This window comes from Lucilia cuprina, chromosome 5 (genome assembly GCF_022045245.1).
Source record: "Lucilia cuprina isolate Lc7/37 chromosome 5, ASM2204524v1, whole genome shotgun sequence".
Taxonomy (NCBI): Eukaryota; Metazoa; Arthropoda; class Insecta; order Diptera; family Calliphoridae; genus Lucilia; species Lucilia cuprina.
Window position 1 is genome coordinate 7,151,067 of NC_060953.1, and position 23,366 is coordinate 7,174,432.

The window sequence follows — 23,366 nt, forward strand, 5'->3', positions numbered from 1 at the left end:
CTATCTATCTTTCTATCTTTCTATCTATCTATCTATCTATCTATCTATCTATCTATCTATCTATCTATCTATCTATCTATCTATATCAAAATTTCTAATTTCCTATAAAATTTTCTTAATCATATATTATCTCTTAATTTTCCTAATTGCAGGGACGAAGGCAATTTTGAGGATAACATTTGGGCTGGTATATTATGCGTGGTCTTCTTTTTCCTAATTATATCAGTGCTGACATTTCCCAACGGTCCCTTTACACGACCTCATCCGGCAGTATGGCGTATATTATTTGGCTGCTCCGTATTGTACTTAATGGCACTACAATTTCTAATGTTTCAAAATCACAAAACAATAATGAATATATTCTATTGGCTGGATCCCAAACTAAAAGATTTTCACATTAATATGGATAAGGTAAGTTTCATTCATTACTACTCTTACTACCTTTTAAATTTAAATCTAATGCTATCTATCTCTCTATGTTTCTTTTTTCAAAAAAAAAAGGAATACGGCGTCAATTGCTCAGATGTTTCCTTTGAACGTGTTAAAGGTCATTTGGATGTCTTTGCTTGGGGTCACTTTTTAGGTTGGGCTTTCAAGGCCGTCCTTATCCGTCACATGGGCATTTTGTGGGCCATTTCTGTGATGTGGGAAATTACTGAAATTACATTTGCTCATTTGTTGCCCAATTTCATTGAATGCTGGTGGGATGCTTTAATTTTGGATGTTTTGATCTGTAATGGTCTGGGCATTTGGGTTGGTTTAAAAATTTGCAAAATTTTGGAAATGCGTGAATATAAATGGGCTAGTATTAAGGATATTTCATCGACTAGTGGTAAAATTAAGCGTGCCATGTTACAATTTACACCCGAAAGTTGGACTGCTATTAGATGGTTGGATCCTAAATCGACTGCTATGCGTTTTGCTGCTGTTATTCAGTTGGTGATATTTTGGCAGGTGAGTTAAAAGGAATTTCCCTAAAGGAAAATTTTTGAAAAGGGAAATTCTACATTTTTTTAGGAATGGTAAGTTTTATTAAGAATGAAGTAAAAATCAATAAAAGTTTTATGAAAATACATATGTATATTAAAATAAAAATTTCCCTTATAGGGAAATTTTTTAAAACAAGGGAAATTTTTAATTTTTTTTACAAAATTGGAAGTTTTATTAAGAATGGAGTAAAAATCAATAAAAATTTGATGAAAATTGTTTAAAATAAAAATTTACCTTAAAGGGAATTTTTTGAAAATAAAGGAAATTTTTGAAATTTTTTACGGAATTGGAAGTTTTAATAAGATTGGAGTAAAAATCAATAAAAATTTTAAAAAATTTGATTAAAATAAAAATTTCCCTTAAAGGGAAATTTTTGAATACAAAGGAAATTTTGAAATTTTTTGCGCAATTGGAGGATTTATCAAGGATGTATCAAAAATTTTATTAAAATTGTTAAAAATAAAAATTTCCCTTAAAGAAAAATTATTGAAAACCATGGAAATTTTTTACGGAATTGGAAGTTTTAATAAGATTGGAGTAAAAATCAATAAAAATTTGATGAAAATTGTTTAAAACAAAAATTTCCCTTAAAGGGAAATTTTGGAAAATAGGGGAAATTAAGAAATTTTTTGCAGAATTGGAAGTTTTATTAAGATTGGAGTAAAATCCAAGAAAAATTTTATGAAATTTGATTGAAATAAAAATTTCCCTCAAAGGGAAATTTTTGAAAATCAAGGAAATTTTGAAATTTTTTGCGGAATTGGAAGATTTATCAGGAATGAAGTAAAAATCAATAATAGTTTTATGAAAATTTATTAAACTAAAAATTTCCCTTAAAGGGAAATTTTTGAAAACAAAGGAAATTTTGAAATGTTTTGTGGAATTCGAAATTTTATCAAGTATGAAGTAAAAACCAAGAAAAAATTTTATGAAATTTGTTAAAAATAAAAATTTCCCTTAAAGGGAAATTTTTAAAAAATACAGAAATTTTGAATTTTTTACGGAATTCGAAATTTTATCAAGTATGAAGTAGAAATCAATAAAAATTTTATGAAATTTGATTAAAATAAAAATTTCCCTTAAAGGGAAATTTTTGAAAATAAGGGAAATTTTGAAATTTTTTCCAGAATTAGAAGTTTTATCAATAATGGAGTAAAAATCAATAAAAAATTTATAAATATTTGGTTAAAAAAATTCCCTTCAAAGGAAATTTTTGAAAACAAGGAAAATTTTTTAATTTTTTTGCGGAATTAGAGGGAAATTTTGAAATTTTAAAAGTAGAATATACTTTTCTTTTATAAGTTCTCTAAAGAAGACCTTTTTCTGTAGAAAATTGTCTAAGGAAGATGTTTTTCTATAGAAAATTGTTAAAAAAGTTACTTTTCTATAAAAACTTGTCTAAAAGAAAATTGTCTTAAAAAGACAATGTCTAACGAATGCATGTCTCTATAGAATATAGTCCATAGAAATAAATTTTCCTTAAAACAAATTCTTCCAAAGTCAAATTTATTTTATTTATTTTTATTTTATTTCTTGATTAATTTAAAAATTTCATTTCTTTTTCATTCTCTAGGTTACCGAACTCAACACGTTCTTCCTTAAACACATCTTTGAAATGCCCCCCGATCATTATGTGGTTATTGGTCGTTTAATATTCATTGGTCTTTTTGTGGCGCCTTCAGTAAGGTATGTTTATTAATTTGCAAATGTATTTGTTACAATCTAGATTTAAAACGCAAATTTTTTTTCACTTTTCCATTTTCTAGACAATATTATACTTATGTTACGGATACACGTTGTAAACGTGTGGGTACCCAATGTTGGGTATATGGTGCCATTATGGTGTCCGAAGCGATTTTATGCATTAAAAATGGCAAAGAATTATTTGAACGCACGCAAGCTATAAATATTGTAATCTGGTTGACAGTACAAGTTATAATTTCGATTGCCTTTGTTTATGGTTGTATATTGTGGCAGGTAAGAGCGTTAGATTTTATACATGAAAAAGGCAGTTTTTTTCTAAAATAAATTTTGTATATTTTTCTAGCGCATGATGGATAAACGCAAGAGTAATAAGCAATTACAACAATCACCCTCAAAAAAAGTTAAAAGTTTGGAAAAACAACAATCAAAAGGTAAAAAAATTTGTTTAGTTTCTTAATTCCTACAACAGTTTTTAAGTTTTTAATAGAAAATTATTGGAGTTTTCCTAAATTAATTAAGAAAAACTTAAAATCTGTTTGTTTAAAGTTTTCGTTATGATTTTCTTTAGTATTTTATAAACAATTGGAAATTTATGTTTAATTTTTTATCATTTTATATTCTTATAAAATGCAAAATTTTAAAAGCACTTTCTATGATGCCCACCATGTGTCTGTGTATATGTGTGACTTTTTTCTTTATTTCTTATTTAAAATTTCTTCTAAAATGGGTTTTCTTTGAAGCTAAAATGTAACCAAAAATCTTCGTTTTGAAAACCCTCTCGTTAATGTTTCATTATGTTCATTATATTCATTTATTTTTGTTCTTCTTTTAAAATAAACTCTTATTATCAAATTATGTGTGTGTAATTTTCATGCTATCCTTTTTCCTTTTATACTTTACTTTTTTACTTTATTGAAAAAAAAAAAAACAAAAAAAATCTCAATCTATCTACCGGCCAGGTCCCATTTACTATGTACATCCTAGAATCATAGAACATGCACGAGGAAAGTTAAATAAAACCATTAGCAAACATGTCGATATTGAAAGCACTCCTTATGATATTAAAATTAAAATTGTTTAATGAATTATTATTGTTATCTTAATTGCCAAAAAAAACATCATTAATTATGTGTGTCTGTCTCTAAGTTTTATGTTTTATTTTTTAATTTCTTTGATAACTTTTTTTATTTCTTTAATTAAATTTTAAGAAAACCATTGACAATATTTTGTATACAGTGCTAAATAATAGTAATCGTACAAAGCTGGATAAAAGACTTGTTCTTAGATCAAACTATAGTCCATCATATAGATTAGATTTAAAATTAGACTATAATATTTACTAGGTTATATGTAGGCTAGACTATACTTAGATGAAGTTATAATAACTAGACTATAAAACAGTTTAAAGATTAGGCTATAGACTAGGTTATAGATCAGACTATAGAATACACTGCATACTAGACTTTATACTAGACGGTAGACTAGTCTATGGACTAGTATACATATTACACTGGACCAGACTGTACACTTAAATATAGACAAGACTATAGACTAGACTATACACTAAACTATAGACTCGACTACAGACGAGAATATATATACTGTGCTGTAGAATATATTATAGATTCGACTATAGACTGGACTAGACCATAAACAGGACTTTAGACAAGACTATAGAGCATACTATAGATCAAACTAAAGTCAAGACTATAGACTAGACTAGAAACTAGACTAGAGACTAGACTAGAGACTAGACTAGACTAGAGACTAGACTAGACTATATTCTAGTCTAGACTTGACTTGACTATATACTGGACCAAGGACCAGACTATGGACAAGGCTATAGACAAAACTATACACTAGACTAGACTATAAACTACACTATAAACTAGACTGTAGACTATAGACTAGACAAAATACTAGACCATAATATAAAGACTAGAATGGAGACTAGGCTAGACTATATTAGACTAAAGACTAGAATTTAGACTGGTACTTAGACTGAACATTAAGCTCTAGACTATACTATAGATAAGACTATAGAGTAGACTATAGATTGGACTAAAGACTGGAATAAAGACCAGATTATAGACAAGACTGTAAACTAGAGTAGACTATAGATTGGACTAAAGACTAGAATAAAGACCAAATTATAGACAAGACTTTAAACTAGACTATAGATTATACTATAGACTAGAGTAGACTATAGATTGGACTAAAGACTGGACTATAGACTAGACCATAGACTAGACTATAGACTAGACTATAGACTAGACAATAGACTAGACAATAGACTAAACAATAGACTAGACTATAGACTAGACTGTAGACTAAACTATAGACTATACTATACACTGATCTGAACAATAAACTAGACTATAGACTAAGCTATTGGCCAGACTATAACTAGACTATAGCCTAGACTGCATACTAGACTTTAGATTGAACTAGACCCTAGACTAGAAAACAGTTTAGATATTACACTTGTCTGTAAAAAAAACTCTCCAAAGAAGACATTTTTTATTAAAAACTCTCTAAGAACGACATCTTTCTGTAGGAAACTTTCTAAAAAACATATTTTTCGATAGAAAACTCTCTAAAGAAGACACTTTTTTTAAGAAAATTGTCTATAATAGAGAATTTTTATAGAAAATTATCAAAAGCTGACAATAATCTGTAGAAAACTCTCCAAAGAAGACATTTTTTAAATAAAACTCCCTAAAGAAGATATTCTTCTGTATACAACTCTCTAAAGAAGATATTTTTTTAGAAAACTTTCTAAAGAAGACATTTTTATGTAGAAAACTTTCTAAAGAAAATATTTTCTGATAGAAAAATCGCTAAAGTTTAAATTTATCTTTAGAAAATTGTCTATAACAGACACTTTTTATAGAAAATTTTCAAAAACTTAAACTAATCTGTAGAAAACTCTCTTAAGAAAACTTTTTTTCTATAGAAAACTTTCTAAAGAAAACATTGTTCTTAAATTGTCTATAACTGAAGTTTTTTTTATAGAAAATTGTCAAAAGATGACAATAGTCTATAGAAAACTGCCCAAAGAAGACATTTTTAAAGAAAACTCTCTAAAGAAAAAATCCTTTGTTAGAAAACTTTCTAAAGAAAACATTTTCTTATAGTAAACTCTCTAAAGAAAACGTTTATCGTTAAAAAAAAAATTGTCCATAATGGAAACTTTTGAAAATTGTTAAAAGCTGACACTAGTCTGTAGAAACCTCTCTAAAGAAGCCAAAACTCGCACAGAACACAGAAAAAATTCTAGATTTTCCTAGAGAACCGTTTTAAAGAATGGATTGTAATATAGAAAAGTTTTTGAAGAACACTATCTAAAGAAGAAGCTTTTCTAGAGAAACTCTTTTAAGAGGAAACTGTAATATAGAAAATTTCTTTCAAAAAGACAATTTTCTATTGAAATTTTTTTTAAAAAAGAGAAATTTTTATTGAAGTTGTAAATGATCTAAAAAAAATGTCTTTAAAACAAATAATGTACGTTTATTTATTAAAAACACTGTATATAATAAATTTAAGTAAAAAAATACATATTAATTAAAGCACAATTTTTATTTTAAAACTTGTTATTTATAATTTTTTAACTTTTAAATTTTTAAAAATTTTAAATTTATATATTTTTTTTATTATTTTATATATTTTATTATTTTTTTTTTTCTTATAATTCTCTTTTCTAGGCAAAATGTCACCCAAAAAATCTCCCAAACGCAATGACAAGAATGATTGAATAAATATTTAGGAAATTTTTTTTTTGTTGAAAAAAAAGAAAGAAAATTTCTTTTAAATGAACAAAAAAAAAAACACTTTTTCTCATTAACAACAACAGCTATAAATTTCCCGTTTAAAATATGATTTTCCTAAACTCTACATAACAAATTAACTTTACATTAAAACCAACTCAATATTAACACAAAAGCAAAATAAATAATTTAATTATTTTAGTTTAAACAAAAAGAACATGTTCCCAGTTTTATAAAATAAGTTTAATTTATTTATACAAAAAAAAAAAAGAAAAATCCTAAATTTTTTTTGTTAATAGAAAAAAAAACTCCTTAAAAACCAAAAAAAGAAGAAAAAAAAAAACAACCACCATTTTATATTAAAACAAAAATAAAACAAAAAAATTGTCTTTAAATTAAAACAATATAATATAAAAAAAATGCCTCATTTATTAAAAAGAAAAAGCTAAAGCTTATAAAGTCATTTTAAAAACCACCAAATATTAAAAAAAAAGTCGTTACATAAAATTTAAAATTTATTTTCTTTAAAAATGTTAAAACATTATTGTTTTGTAAATTTATTCATAATCTTCTTTCAAACTAGCCTTTTAGCTATAAAAAATTATTATTATTATTATTTAAAAATAATTTAAATTAATGAAATTATTAATTTTAGACCATAAATGTATATATTTCATATATTATGAAATAATTCTTAAAAAGGTCTTTAATATTTTTAGTTTTTTTTTTTTTTGTAAAACATAAAAAAAATTATAAATTAATAAAAATTACAAAAAAAACAAACTAGTGGATGAATAAAAATATATATAAAATTGATAGCCTTTAATAACTAATTTACAAATTAAGCTTTTACTTAATAAGTGTAAAACAAAATAAACAACAATTTTTAAGTGTGTGTATGATTTTTAACAAGGCTTAAGTTTAAAATATATATATTTCATTTTTTTAAGTTATTTATACTAGAAGAAAACCAAAAAAACAAACAACTAAAATTAAAATGAATGAAAAAAGTAAACAAATTGCTAAATATATATTTTACAAAAATAATTTAAATATTTTTTTGTTAATTTTTCTGAAATTAGTTATAAAAAAAAAAATAAAAGAAATAAAATTTTGAAAATGTAATACAAAAGTGTTTTTATTTCTAGTTTAAAGATAGAATCACTCTAGCAATAACATCATCATCACCACTAAGATGATGATGATGATGATGATGACCCAGCTTAAAGTATATCAATCGGCTCAGAATCACTCTCTGAGTCGATTTAGTTATGCTCGCCCGTCAGGTCGCAATTTTGAACATAATTCAATGAAATTTGAATGAAAATGAAATTTGGTACATGATCTAAGGAGTGAGATCGAAAAATTCTTAACACACGTTTTTCATTACATTTTTCAACCAAAGTATTATTTGATTTTTTTTTTTTTGATCAAGTTACCTTTGAAAAACATGTCAGTTATTATGTGTAATGTCAATTATATTAATTTTTTTGTTAATCTGATTAAAATGAGTGACCAGAAAAAAGTGCGTACTGAAATTATTAAATATTTTCAACTAAACCCAACTTGGTCTTACAAAAAGTTGGCCAAGCATACAAAGGTCTGCCGTCAAACTGTTTCCAATGTTATTAAACAGTACCGGGAGAACTTGTCAGTTGATAGAAAACCTGGTTCAGGTAGAAGGAATGGTCCACATGATGTTTCTAAAGCCAAAAAAATAGAACGCATTTTCAAAAGAGCTCCCAACACATCCGGTAGGAAAGCAGCTCGGTTAGCTCAGTGCTCGGACTATTTGGTACGAAAAGTTAAAGCTAATGCAGGTTTAAAAACATACAAGGCTCAAAAAGTTCCTGACAGGAACGCTGCTAAAAATTTAGAGGCCAAAAACAGAGCACGGAAATTGAAGTCAAGTTTTTTAAAAAAATATTCTTGCTGCATAATGGATGACGAAACGTATGTTCTGGCAGATTTTTCGCAACTTCCAGGTCAAAAGCTTTATGTTGCTGATGCTCGAGGGAATGTTGAAGTTTAGGACCCAAAAGCAGACAAAATTTCCCAGAAAGTTCTTGGTATGGCAAGCAATATGAAGTTGCGGCAAAAGAAGCCAATCATTTGTTACAACGGGCTCTATAAATACCGAAATTTACATCAAGGAATGTTTACAAAAAAGGCTGCTTCCATTCATAAGACTTCATAATGTGTCCACTTATTTTTGGCCTGACTTGGCATCCTGTCACTATGGTAAACAAGCCCTTGAGTGGTACAAGAACAATAATGTGGTATTTGTACCAAGAGAGGCAAATCCTCCAAACTGCCCGGAGCTAAGACCAGTGGAGAGATATTGGGCTCTTGTTAAAAGAGAATTGAAGAGTCCAAAAAAGGTGTCCAAAAGTGTGGTAGATTTTAAACGAAGATGGACTACATGTTCGAGCAAAGTGACAGAAAGCACTATAAAAACGTTAATGGAAGGGTTTCCGAAAAGGGTTCAAAATTTCATCACTAGTGATTAAAACTATAAAAATATTTTTTTTTGTAAATTGTAATAATAATTTGAATCAAATAAAAAAAAAATAAAGCTGTAAGTTTAGTGGTTTCTTTTTTATAAACATATATGTATGTTAAGAATTTTTCGATCTCACTCCTTACTAGTACCAGGGACTAAGCCTATTGAAAATGGTTAAGTTCGGTCAATTATTTCACAACTGAAACTCCGAATAGTGTTTGTAAACCTTGTATTCAAACTACAGATCGCAATTTTGGAGATAATTCAATGAATCTTGCCACATGATACCGTAGACGAAGTCTATTGAAAAAGGTTAAGATCGATACATTATTTTACCTAGCCCCCAAATACAACTGAACCCCCGAATAGGGCTTGTAAATAAAACTTGTAATCAAAATATAGGTCGCAAATTTTGAAGATAATTAAATGAAATTTGGTACATGATCTACTATTGTCCCAGGGACGAAGCCTATTGAAAATGGTTAAGATCGGTCCATTAATTCACCTAGCCCCTATACAACTGAACTCCCGAATAGGTCTCGTAAAACGTGTAATCAAACTACACATTTGGAGATAATTCAATGAAATGATCTTCTATGGTACCGTAGACGAAGCCTCTTGAAAATAGTTAACAACGGTACATTATTTCACCTAAAATCATAATGTTTAATATACACGTATGTCGATGTGTATACTAGCCTTGATGACCCTAATGACCTTTATAATTATAGGGCATCATTTGACCCTAGCCCCCTTCAAAATTTGACTTAAATGTCCATAGTTTCATTCAATAATAAATGGCTTAAGTATATCTGAGCAAGGTACAATTAACATAAATGTTTTATTATAAAAACTTAATTACATTTTACTTTTTGTAACAGGGCCTCGTCCGACTATAATTTTTACTTGTTTTAAAATATATTAAAAATATTCTTTTTAAGAGATAAGTTTCCTGAACGTAATTCCTAAGAATCTTTTGATTAGTGTTAGTCAGGAATGATATTTCCGGAATAACATCATCAGATTTTCACTGTTTTCGCCACAGGCTCTACATATTATGCTTGTATCCACAATAACTTTACACGTCTCTAGACAACTTCACCTATTTTCAGCCTTTTGAAGAAAAAACTTAACGAAGTTGCTGCTGCAACGGTGTTGGAATTGTCAACAGCAGATGCTATTCTGGCAAGCCCATGTGCCTGTTCATTACCATAGTAGTACCTATGCGCAGGAACCCAAACAAGGGAATTGTCAGACAGGCAACCCAGCCTTTACGGATCTTGTCTAACTAATAGGGAAGTGATAGTATAAGAGTTTATTGACTATCAAAAAACAATTCTAGGTAGCCGCGAATATTGAGATCATGTAATACCCTACAGGCGGACATATTTCAAAAACACTACAGTTGTTAAAAGGACGGTGAAATATTCTTAGCCCAACTTCTTCACAGAAGACATCAGAAACGACACAGCAGCTCAATTCAGAATCATCTGGAAAGATTCTAGTGATATATTCTCTCGTTAGGTTACCTCTACACCACACGCTCCTAAAAGGAACTCTTACTTTGAAGACTCCGACTCAAAGTCTGTGTAGTCTGTAGTCAGATGATTGGTTTAAGATTGAAGGTAACAAGCTTAAAATCTTAGCGTGTGCATCTATTCTTAATCTCCAACTTACGGATGAGTTAAGCCATACTGCGCTACAAGCAGATATGACCATTATATGCAGATCTATATGTATGATATGCAATATAGTGTTCAGAGCTTCTGAAGGACTAGTTCTCTTAGAGGAATGCATGCTGATCTCTGATCTTTGTATAGCTGATCTACAACAGACTTCTTCTTAGTTAAAGTCCAACATGCAATAGATTCTTATGTAAGAATAAGATGTAAAATTTTCTATAGAAAAGTATTTGCAAAATTTTATAGAAAACTGTTTTTTTTTACACAATTTTATAGCGAAAAGTCTTACTTTAGATAATTTTTTTATAGAAATGTGTGTTCTTTAAAGAATTTTCTGTAAAAGTTACTTTTCGAAATTTCTCTAAAGAAAATTCGTATTCTTTATACAACTTTTTATATAAAAGTGTCTTTTTAAAATAATTTTCTTTAGACAATTTCGTAGAGAAAAGTAAAAAAAATGTATTTTTTACATAATTTAATATAGAAGTGACATTTTTACACAATTTACAATAGAAGTGTTTTTTAAAACAATTTTCTATAGAAATGTGTAGAAAATCCATGTATATTTAAAACAATTTCCCAGAGAAAAGTAAAATAAATTTGTATTTTTCACACAACTTAATATAGAAAAGTATTATTTTTTTACACAATCTACAATAGAAGAGTCTTTTTAAAACAATTTTCTATAAAAACGTGTAGAAAGTACATGTTTCATTAGACAATATCCCAGAGAAAAGTCAAAGAAATTTTTCTTTTTTACACAATTTACAATAGAAATGTCTTTTTTAAAACAAATTTCTTTAGAAATGCGTAGAAAATACATGTTTCTTTACACAATTTCCCAGAGAAAATTGTCTTCTTTATAGAATATTCAAAAGTGCAAGTCTATTGTAAAGAAATTTCTCTAGATAAATTTACTTTTTCTTTTGCTTATTTTAATAATGTAATAAACGAAAGTGTCTTTTTTACACAATTTACAATAGAAGTATGAATTTTCTATAGAAATGTGTATAAAATACATGTTTCTTTACACAATTTCCTAAAGAAAATTCTTTATAGAATTTTCAAAAAAACGAGACTTTTGTAAAGAAATTTCTCTAGAAAAGTTTTCTCTACATAAATTTACTCTTTCTTTTGCTTGTTTTCATTTATAAACATTTTTCTTTTTATTTCATTCTACTGCTCCCTTTAGGGAAATTATTTATTTGATAATGTACAAGTTTTTCTTTTCATTTCAATGTTTTGCTCTTAATAAAAAAGATGAAAAAAACTTACCCTGTTTTGTGTACAACATCCAAAATAGCTGAAATTAAAAATAAAAATATTTATTAAATTTTTATTACAAAATATGTTTTAATATTTATTTTTTTTTTTAATATGATTATGGGAGGGAAATTAAGTCTAAATTGTAAATACAATTTTATTGTTAAAGTAAAGCTAAAGCTTTGTATATATTTTTGTGTCATAGAGTTTTCGAAAAATTAATAATTTTTGAAAACCCATTTAATACTTGAAGAAAAAAAAAACAATATTTGAACTTGAAGCCAAAATTTCAAGAAAAAAATACTTTTTAAAAAGGTGCAGTTAAAGAGAAATGTAAAAGAAATTATTTTAAATATTAAAAATGGCATTATGTAATAATAAATCTATAAATATGATTAATAATTGTGCAAAAATTAAGAAGAAAAAATTTGTAAATTTAATACAAAAAAATAAGAACTTAAACATCCAAACAAGCAGAAACAGTCTTCTTAACAGCATCTCTAGCATACGGTATGTATGATAAAGAATACCAAGTCATAGCTAATGATTGTATAATAATAAAAATTAAGGTCAAGCCGGGTTTATGTAACTAGAAAAAAAATAAATAAAAATATGTAAACAAAATTAAAAAAAATAAAACAAAAAAATCATACCACAATGGCTGCTATTAAAGTCATGATAAGAGAAAATATAACAATGCATGTGGCTATTAAACGCGTATCAGAAAACATTTTTTTCAATTGATTAAAAGGACCCATGAGAAAACAAGTACTTTATAGGGAAAAAACAAAAAAAAAACAAAATTTTTTAATATAAATACATTTTTTTTGGTTTAAGTTTTAATTATTACCTGGTCATTGATATAATGTTACCTAGCGTATAGAATACCGCAAATACCACTAGACCACGATGTAGAAATAGAGCTATAGAACCCAATAGGGATAAAACTATGCCCAAAACAAAACATATACAAAACCCCTTAATGCGCGTAGACCAACTTAAAGTTGACATATCATTGATCTAGAAAAAATATTTAGGAAAAAGAAGGAGTATTATTATAATGAAAGAAGTGTTTTGTAGTTATTGAAAACAAAAAATTATGGGGGATTTTGACAATTTTTGGTGAAAATTTTGAAAGAAAATTTTTGGTGGACATTTTGAATGAGAATTTTTGGGAAAATTAAGAATGAAAATTTTTAATGAACATTTTTGGTGAAAATTTTTAATTAACTTTTTTGGAGAATTTTAGCTAAAAATTTTGAATGAGAATTTTTGTTGAAATTTTGAATGAGAATTTTTAGTAAAAATTTTGAATGAGAATTCTTGTTGAAAATTTTGAATGAGAATTTTTGGTTGAAATTTTTTGGCGAACATTTTGAATGAGAATTTTCGTAAAAATTTTGAATGTGAATTTTTGGTGAAAATTTTGAATGAAAATTTTGAGTGAAAATTTTTAATGAAAATTTTGTGTGAAAATTTTTAATAAAAAATTTGGGTGAAAAATATCATAATTTACAAATTTTCTATAGAAAAGTGTCTTTGAAAAAAATTTATACGGAAATGTTTTTCTTTTAGAAAAATTTCTATAAAGAAGTCAATTTCTATAGAAAAGTGTACTTTTAAGGCAATTTTCTATAAAAAGTATTCTCTTGAGGCAATTTTTAATAGAAAAGTATCTTGTTTCAACAATTTTCTATAGAAAATTATCATTTTTTACAATTTTCTTTAAAAAAGTATTTTTTCACAATTTTATATAAAAAAGTGGAAAATAGTCTTCTTTTTAAAGTTTTCTATTGAGAAGTGTTTTCTTTTTCGAGTTTTTTTTTATAGAAAATTGTCTTCTTTTTACAATTTTCTATTAAAAATTTTATTTTTTTTTACAATTTTCTGTAGAAAAGTATACTTTTCATAAAGAGTGACTTTTTTACAATTTTTTTATGGAAAATAGTCTTCTTTTTAAAGTTTCCTTTTTGAATTTTTAAAGAACTTTTTATAGAAAAATGTCTTTTTCACAATTTTCTATTCATTTTTTTAAATTTTCTGAAAAAAAACTATCTTTTTCACAATTTTATGTAAAAGAGTGACTTTTGTTCTATGGAAAATAGTCTTCTTTTTTAATTTTTTATTGGGAAGTGTCTTCTTTTTAAAATTTTTTGTAGACAAGTCTCATTTTATTACGATTTTCTATAGAAAAGTGTATTTTTACAATTTTCTCTAGAAAAGTGACATTTTATCATAATTTTCTGCAGAAAAGTGTATTTTTTATAGAAAAGTGTCTTCTTTTAAAAATGTTCTATAGAACAATGTTTTCTAAGAACATTTTTTACGGAAAAAAGTATTCTTTTTAAAATGTTCTATAGGAAAAAGTTTTCTGTTGACAGTTTCTTAAGAAGAAGAGTCTTCTTTAATATAAAAAAGTATCTTTATTTGCAATTTTCTATATAAAAGAGGCTTCTTTAAATGTTCTACAAAAAAGTGTATTTTAGTTTTTTACGGAAAAATATCTTCTTTAGGCAATTTTCTATAGAAAAAAGTCTTATTTATATACTTTTATACAGAAAAGCCTTCTTTAGATAAATTGTTTATAGAAATTTTGTATTCTCCAACCAATTTTCAATAGAAAAGTAATATATTTACACAGTTTTTTTCAGAAAAGTGTCTTCTTTAAAAAATATATTATAGAAAATTATTTTTTTGGACAATTTTCCAAAGAAAAGTATTTTCTTTGGATAATTTACCAACGAAAAGTGTGTTCTTTACAAAGTCTTTCACGGAAAAGAAACTTCTTAAGACAATTTTCAATAGAAAAGTGTTTCTGCTAACAACTTTCCAAAAAAGGTGTCTTCATTTGACAGTTTTCACGAAAAGCGTGTTTTTCTAGACAAATTTGTCTTTTTTAATAATATTTTGTAAAAATGTTCTTAATAGACCATAAATAAAATAATGACATTTTTTGATAAGACAGCATCCATAAAATTCTTATAAGAATGCATTTTCAAACAACAACAGCAGCTCTAATCTAAGAACTGACTCATATCTTACCAGTTTTCTAACCTCTAAGCCTTTACCCCCATTGCAGGGGGAAAGCCCACAAGTCGTCGTCACGATATACTCCCCCAAATAGTTGGCTTACTAATAAACATAGCATTGAGGGAGTCGTTTCATTGTTATTGCATTTAGTATAGGCATTTACCTGTGTTATTATGCTGCTTTCTTCTTCGGGTGTGCGATCATCACCGCTTAAAACTCGACGCAATTTATCCATGTTTTTTTGCTTTTACTTAAGCAAATTAATATAATTTACACAAATATGAAATTATTAACTTATTAACACTTGTCTAGGTGATAATATTTATGAAGGAAAGTGTAATTATTAATGAGGAAAAAATAAAATTTAATAAGAACAGAAAAAGAAAACACAAAAACTTGTAAATGAAATTAATAAACTGAAATGTCAAACGTGTTGTTGTTGTTTTTGTGTAGAAAAAAGTGTTGTAAAGTGTTACGGGATAATGTTTATGTAGAAATAGTGTTGTAGAGTGTTAAATTATGAAAGATAACCGTAAAATAAAGTTGCCAGACTAAGATTTTTAGTAAATTGAAAGGAGAAAACGCTAAAAAATTTTGATTTGAATAAAAATCCGCATTTTTATCAATTTCACTTTATATTACTTTTGTTGTGAAATTTCTTTATTTTAAATACAAATTGTTGTTTATTTTTTATTATAATTTAAAAATATTGTATGTTAATTTTCATATATACCGCTACTTCACATTTAGATTTTTTGTTTTTTTATTATTATTTAAATATATATTAAAACATTAATTACTAGAAAATTTATTAAAAATTCAGCGAAACCTGGTTTCGTTATAAATTCTATATACACACATGTATGATAATTATAATAAGATTAATGAATATAAAGGAAAAAAGAACTAAATAAAAAAAGGAATCTAAAATATTAACATAAATTTAATTAAAAAAAACTAAAAACTACTATAACAAGGTCAACCAAACAAAAGATTGCAAAACTTATTTTGAATACACAAAAGGAATCTAAAGAAATATAAAATTTCACTCAATGGAATCGGCAGGATTTGATTTCTCATCCGAAGTCTTAGATGAGGAATCCGAAGAAGAATGAGCAATATCCACTAAATCAACTGTATCACCCACAGAGGCAGTGTTGGCAGCTTCTACCACTGAATAGCCTATGTCCGCTGGAGTGCCCTCCGGATAGCCCAAATAATAGTCAGCTATACGTCCCGCTTCACGCAGGCCACTGAGGAATGCTCCATGTACGGTGGCGGGATAGTTGCGTATAGTATGTTCGCCGGCAAAGAAAAGTCGTGGCAATTCATCTAGTTCTTGATTGGGATTAGGATTATTGGGATTGGGTGGTATAACGGGAGCAGCTAAAAGATCATAATCACTACCAGAAGAACCCACCGAAACGAAACTGTAGGAACCTCTAGCCCAGGGATCAGCACGCCAGCGTGTTACCACCGTCTCTTTGGGTTGGGGCACTGAACCATTACCGAATATACACTTCAAGACGGCTATACAACGTCCAACAATAACATCATCCGAAACATTTTCCATTATGGCAGCCGATTGACCCGCCACCAGAGCCAATAAAACCGGTGACGATGATATACTCCAGAATAAAAACAATTCACCACGACTGGCCGTGGTACTGCCTACATGACCAAACAAATTAGTATTAGGATCCCAAAAAATACGATCAAAACATAAGACAACTTTATTTAAATTGCCAAAACCCAAACGTTGTATAGCCTGTTGTTTCCAATCGGGCAGCGGTGGTTCAAATTTCACTGTATTCATTTGTTGAGATTGCACTTTGGCGGTGGCTATTTTCAATACACCCAATGTTAAGGTACACAAAACCAAATCCGCCTTATAGGTTACAGAGGAATTATTGGTTTTTAAGTTTTCCGCTACTATCTCCACTCCGGTAGGAAAATATTTTATAGTTTTAACGGCTGTGTTAACACGTATATCGAGCCCTTCGGTTAGAGCTATGGGTACACAGGAATAACCATTGCGTACGGTGGTATGATTGCCTATAAATTCGAAATCATCATCTTGATCCCAATGTTTAAGCGACAAGTTGCTGAGCGGAGTGGCATTGGCAAATTCGAGATTGGCAAAATGCCAATCTAAGATCTGACGATCTTTTGAGGATAAATAAACATCACTGCAAGGTGGAGTAAAAAAATGTAAACATTAGGGTTAGGAATAAAAAACTATTAATCTGGCATCACTGTTTAGATGTTATCACTCATTTTTCTACTCTCTTTTCCAAAAAAACAGTGATGATAACTTTTTTTAATATAAAAACTGTTATACACAAAATTATATTCAAAAATGTTACACAAAAACTTTTCGCTTATGAAAACTGTTATAACAAATAACAAGAAATAAATTATCTCTCACCTGGGCGGGTTGGCTTCCAATTCCTTAAGTTTATTCTGCAACATCTCATCCTCTTTCATTAGCTCTTCATACAGTTTACTTGCCTTCGACCATTCATAATAGGTGGAACGTGTTTCAAATTCATGCTCTATATAGGTATTATCCGCTTCTCCACTGCGGGTGGGACGCGTGCGCAGTAGCTTGGCATGCAACTGCTTTAAATGATCGATGCGTTGTAAAACTTCTGATATTTTCGTTTGACTTTCTATAATGGCCTTTTGGGCCTCACAAAGTTGCGTTAAATGTTGTACTTGTTTTTCCTTGACAGCTTTTTCCTGCAGTTTTATAATCCACTCTAAAGCCTGTCCCAAGGAAACTGGATTATTGCCAGCATAATTAAAATCCAATTGATGCGATAGATAACTGGCTGATTCAAGAAGACGATTAAATTCACGCTCCACCATATCATCTTTATGTTTGGGCACCGGTTTGCCGCCGGCCCCATATAAAGGGCAGGCTTGTCTGATAGGAACCATTTCCATGCCTACTTGTTTGCTTAAAATCGTCATGGGATTACCCCATACACCGGTAACCACCATAGCGCCCAAGTCAGCTATATAGTTATTTTTGCGAAAGGTGGCTATGCGTCCACCCACTCTGTCCCTAGCCTCTAGTACTATAACATCCATGCCAAATTGCTGTAGTTGTTGAGCAGCCGCCAATCCGGAAATGCCGGCTCCTATAACAATAACTTTGCCTAGTTTTTTGGTGGGTATAGGGCGCAAACGTTTAAATATACCGAAATTAATGAAACCATGACGTTCCAAAAAGGAATGTATACGCTTAACTAGATTCGGATCACTGTCAAATGGTGGTTCCATATCTTTAATGGCATTCTCTAGTATAAGCTGTTGTTTGGGATTTTCTATCCACATTTGCAATAAACGATTGCGTATATTAAGGAACACTCTCTGAGCTACTAGCCCAGTTTTGGTGATATCTGGAAAACAAGCCGCCTCATTAGAGGTCATTTTATCAAAGGGTAAGCGCGACTGAAAGGCAGCACCCTCCAAACCGGTTAGAATCTCTTTATAAGCTTCGGCAGCTGCTGCAGCAGCTTCTCGGGGATCGGTAATCTCTTTGGCAAAGGGACTTTTTAGGGAATCCGACTTTTTAGCTTTTGTTTCGGATTTAGTGCTAGCCGATCCCAACAAATTATTACCCAAATTACCCGAGGAGGGAGTGGCAGGTTTTTCATCATTTGCATTGCTAGTAGTTGATGTAGTCTTATTCGTATAATCCACTCGAGGCTTTATGCGTCGACTAGTACGTCTTTCCTCGGCAGTGCGCTGGGCATCATTGGAATCCTCATCTCCTGTGCACTTCTTAATACCACTACTATTTAAATTACCTGCTGCTGCTGCTCCTGCAGCTGACTTACGTTTAGGTGAAGGTTCCGTATCGGAATCATCACTTATTAAAGTAACACATTCTATAGGTTCTATATTGCTTATAATTAATTTCCCTTTGGATTCATTATGAGTTGTAACTGCTGCACCGGCGGTAGTAAGGGGTGACGTTTCATTGGTACACTGATTTAATTCATTGGAAAGAAGAGTATCACCCGTATCTGTATTACTGTTAGACATTTTATTTGTTGTTAGTTCTTTACTTTCTATGATATTATATAGAATTAAGTATTTTTGCAAATATTTTATGAAAAAAAATTAAAAAAAAATTCACTAAATTTTTTCGCGTTTTTTCTTCATAAGCTTTGTTTATTTGCTGCTTCTTGTTATTGTTTGCTATTCACACATGAGTGATAGCACACGAGAGTGATGGCAAAAAGAGTTACCAGACATTGTAAGTAAATATTAGGGAGGGTTGATATTTAAAGTAAATAATGGTTTTAAGTGAGAGAAAAAGAGAGAAATTAACGTTTTAAATGTTACACTTAAAGAAATTTTTTAAGATATTTTGTTTTAATAAAAATCATAGTAATGACAATACGTTATATTAAAATTTTATAAAAATATATTAGAATTTTATGAACATTTATATTTATATATTAGAATAGTAATTAAATTATATAAAAGTATTGGAATTTTATAAAAAATATAGAAATTCATTAAAATTATATAAAAAATAAGAGATTTTTATGAAAATTTTATAAAAATATATGAATTTCAATAAAATTTGATAAATAATATTAAAATTTTATAAAAATTGTATTCAAATTTAAAAAAAATAACTATTATAATAAGAATAATAATCTTTTCATTATTTTTATTGTAATTTAAAATATATAATTTTAATTTTTACTGCTTTTATGTAGTTTCAAAGATACTTGTACCTATGTTATAGCAAGTTTGCGAAAAAAAATTGGAGCACTTATCAATTATTAATAAAAAAATTTTCAGTAATTTGATTTAATTGTTATTAATCAAATAAATAGGGAAATTTGGTGTTAAACACTTGTCACAAAGTTAACTGTATAACTTGCTATAACATAGGTACAAGTTAACTTATCTTACTTTGTGACAAGTGTTTAACACCAAATTTCCCTATTTATTTGATTAATAACAATTAAATCAAATTACTGAAAATTTTTTTATTAATAATTGATAAGTGCTTCAATTTTTTTTCGCAAATAAAAACTATAGAAGTCAATGAACCCTTAATAGTTTTACGTTTAAATAAAAAAAAAACAATTGCAATAAATCTTATCATTAGTCTACTATCTAACTGTGTCAAACTATTTTTTCACCCAAAAAGTAGCATTTAGAGAAAATTTTTTGATTAATTAAAAAAAAACTAAAAACTCTTATTTTTTTATTATATCAAAATTTTCGAACGGACTCTTTAACTGGACTTCAATTTTTGGAAATATTTTAGTTCTAGGATTTTCTTATGACAGCCAAATTTTAATAAAAAATATTTTTAGATGTTTACTTTCAAAACCATTGATTTTTTTATTATTTAAAGCCTTTTTTCCAATTTTTCGAAAATTTTAATCAACTGCTTTTAAAATTTATTTAAATTTTAATTTTTAGCACAAAAAATTAATCTAAACTTTTAACTAAATTTATTTAAAACTTTAAAACTAAAGCAAAATTATAAATTTCAATATAATAAAATATTATAATCAACTCAAAACTACTTACACTAACTTTAAAAAAACATCTCAACCAAAAAACTCTTTTCTCAAACATTGAAATATAAACACAGAAGAAAAAAAATAACAAAATTTCGAAATTATTCACAAAATACATCAAAAGTATAAAAATTTACATACCTTTAATAAAAGTTCATTGACTTACCTCCAAAATATTCATCAACCAACCAACTAGTATTGAGAAAAAACAATAACAACAAATAATTTTGACCCACTTTTGTAAAAAACAATAATGTTGAGTTTTTTTTCATATGACCAACTAACCAAAAGACCCAAAATGAAAGCAGTAAAGAGTCAACAACAACAAAAACCTTAAGAAAAGTTCAATGAATTTTTTAGACAAAAAAATTTAAGGTTTTTATGTAATAGTCTCAGAGGCTGATAAAGTCATAAAAAATAAAATGATATATACAAAAATGTTTTATTAAAAAAAGTGAAAGTGTCATTTTGGTTTAAGAGTGCGTGAAGATTTTTTATTTTTGTTGTGTAGTACATTAAAGACGCGTTTCATTTTAATTTTTGGGGAATAAAGTTTATTGAACTTTTTAGTTTTTTTTTTTTTTGGGGGGGGAATTTATGAAAAGAAGAGTTTTGAATTTTCGTTTCATTTACTAGTAATGATTTTTTAGTGTGTATTCATTTTTTCTTTCTAGCTAATAGTTCGCAGTGAATAACAGGATATGTTGTAAGATTTTGACGTTTGTGTGTTTATAAACAAAAATATAAATAACTGTTTTTCGTAACAGATTCATTACGTGAAAATTTTTAAGTTATTTTTAAGATTAATAAATCAGAATCAAACCTGAACTAGAACATAATTGGAAATGAACGAACAAAATTAGATCTGAACTAGAATTAAATTACAACTGAACTAGAACTGAACTAAAACTGAACTAAACTTGAACAGAGATAGAACTAAACCTGAACTGAACTAGAACTGAACAAGAACTGAACTAGAACTGAACTAGAACTGAACAAAACTGAACTATAACTGAACTAGAACTAGAATAGAATTGAACTAGAACTAACTAGAACTGAACTGAATTAGAACTAGAACTGAACTAGAACAGAACTTTAATTGAACTAGTACAGAACTAGAACTAAATTAGAACTGAACTAGAACTGAACTAGAACTGAACTAGAACTGAACTAGAACTGAACTAGAACTGAACTAGAACTGAACTAGAACTGAACTAGAACTGAACTAGAACTGAACTAGAACTGAACTAGAACTGAACTAGAACTGAACTAGAACTGAACTAGAACTGAACTAGAACTGAACTAGAACTGAACTAGAACTGAACTAGAACTGAACTAGAACTGAACTAGAACTGAACTAGAACTGAACTAGAACTGAACTAGAACTGAACTAGAACTGAACTAGAACTGAACTAGAACTGAACTAGAACTGAACTAGAACTGAACTAGAACTGAACTAGAACTGAACTAGAACTGAACTAGAACTGAACTAGAACTGAACTAGAACTGAACTAGAACTGAACTAGAACTGAACTAGAACTGAACTAGAACTGAACTAGAACTGACATAGAAATTAACTAGAACTGAACTAGAACTGAACTAGAACTGAACTAGAACTGAACTAGAACTGAACTAGAACTGAATTAGAACTGAACTAGAACTGAACTAGAACTGACATAGAAATTAACTAGAACTGAACTAGAACTGAACTAGAACTGAATTAGAACTTAAGTAGAACTGACATAGAAATGAACTAAAACTGAACTAGAAATGAACTAGAACTGAACTGATATAGAACAGAACTAGAAATGAACTAGAACTGAACTGATATAGAACTGAACTAAAAATGAACTAGAACTGAACTGATATAGAACTCAACTAGAAATGAAGTAGAAATGATCTAGAACTGAACTAGGACTGAGCTAGAACTTAACTAAACTATAACTGAAATAGGACTAAACTAGAACTGAACGAAAACTGAACTTGAACTGAACTAGAAATGAACTAAACTAGAACTGAACTAGAACTGAACTAAAACTGAACTAGAACTGAACTAAAACTGAACTAAAACTGAACTAGAACTGAACTAGAACTGATCTAGAACTGAGCTAGAGCTGAACCAGAAAATTAAAAATTTAACATTATCTCTTCACTTTATGTATAAAATATTTAAACATAATAAAGCTTGTATATTTTCTCACTAGTAATGTCACTGTCACGGTCATTATGCAACAAACAACACACAAAGTTTCAATTCTAGAAAAACAATAATTTTGATAAAAAATACAAAAGACTAAAACGAGCGTATCGAAAAAAAAACATTAGAAACGAAGTCATTACACTCATTCAAGGACAAATAGAATAAATTGTGCAAAGCTTTTTTATGCAATCCCAATATAGAATGATAAGTGCGTTGAAATACATATTAAAAAAAAACACGCTAACTTTTGGCGCCAATTCTAACTATTATTCTAACCTCTACCAATGCAATTAATTGAGTACAAACAACAATAGCGAAATAAAAAGCTTAACAAAGAGAGTATAAAGATCAGTTATAGACACAAGAAAAAAAAGCTTATCAACTACACGTGGTCGCTCTAAATGTTGGGAAAAAAAACACAACTCATTATGGTCTGGTCAATGCACCAATTCAAGGACAAATTTCTAAACATGTCACCATAATAGCACTGTCACACAAAATGCGTTCATTAGTTATAGATAAATGTTTAATAATTTAAATAGCAATAAAAATGAATTGTTTATAAAGCTAGTTTTTTTTCAGGCAAAAACTTTAAAAGTCATTTAGTTTCTCAGAAACTAATAATATGTTTGCATTTATTAGAAGAGCGCAAGAGCTTAATGATCT

General features: G+C 28.2%; 3 protein-coding genes across 5 annotated transcripts in view; 1 reads left to right on the forward strand and 2 right to left on the reverse strand.

Moving 5' to 3' along the window:
• Positions 1-6,538, forward strand: part of LOC111681189 (phosphatidylserine synthase) — a 12,013-nt gene extending 5,475 nt beyond the window's left edge. For 2 of the 3 annotated variants that reach the window (XM_046952349.1, XM_046952351.1), the window contains exons 2-7: positions 153-411; positions 502-954; positions 2,564-2,676; positions 2,757-2,967; positions 3,038-3,125; positions 3,654-4,348. In XM_046952349.1, coding sequence (XP_046808305.1) covers positions 153-411; positions 502-954; positions 2,564-2,676; positions 2,757-2,967; positions 3,038-3,125; positions 3,654-3,775 — 1,246 coding nt within the window. In that variant the 3' untranslated portion in view covers positions 3,776-4,348. Of the gene's footprint in view, positions 1-152; positions 412-501; positions 955-2,563; positions 2,677-2,756; positions 2,968-3,037; positions 3,126-3,653; positions 4,349-6,398 lie in introns of those variants that run through there. The other variant, XM_046952350.1, reaches the window with a different exon arrangement.
• A 5,727-nt stretch (positions 6,539-12,265) lies between these two features.
• Positions 12,266-15,352, reverse strand: LOC111681221 (vesicle transport protein SFT2B). Its single transcript, XM_023442961.2, has 4 exons — positions 15,103-15,352; positions 12,760-12,929; positions 12,563-12,680; positions 12,266-12,498 (listed from the first exon to the last, which is right to left on the reverse strand). The coding sequence occupies exons 1-4, from the start codon at positions 15,172-15,174 to the stop codon at positions 12,367-12,369; spliced, it is 492 nt and encodes a 163-aa protein (XP_023298729.1). The 5' UTR covers positions 15,175-15,352; the 3' UTR covers positions 12,266-12,366.
• Positions 15,353-15,731: 379 nt separating this feature from the next.
• On the reverse strand, positions 15,732-19,163 carry LOC111681191 (possible lysine-specific histone demethylase 1). The gene is made up of 2 exons (XM_023442930.2): positions 17,368-19,163; positions 15,732-17,128 (listed from the first exon to the last, which is right to left on the reverse strand). The coding sequence occupies exons 1-2, from the start codon at positions 18,993-18,995 to the stop codon at positions 15,985-15,987; spliced, it is 2,772 nt and encodes a 923-aa protein (XP_023298698.2). The 5' UTR covers positions 18,996-19,163; the 3' UTR covers positions 15,732-15,984.
• Between the last annotated feature and the right edge of the window lie 4,203 nt (positions 19,164-23,366).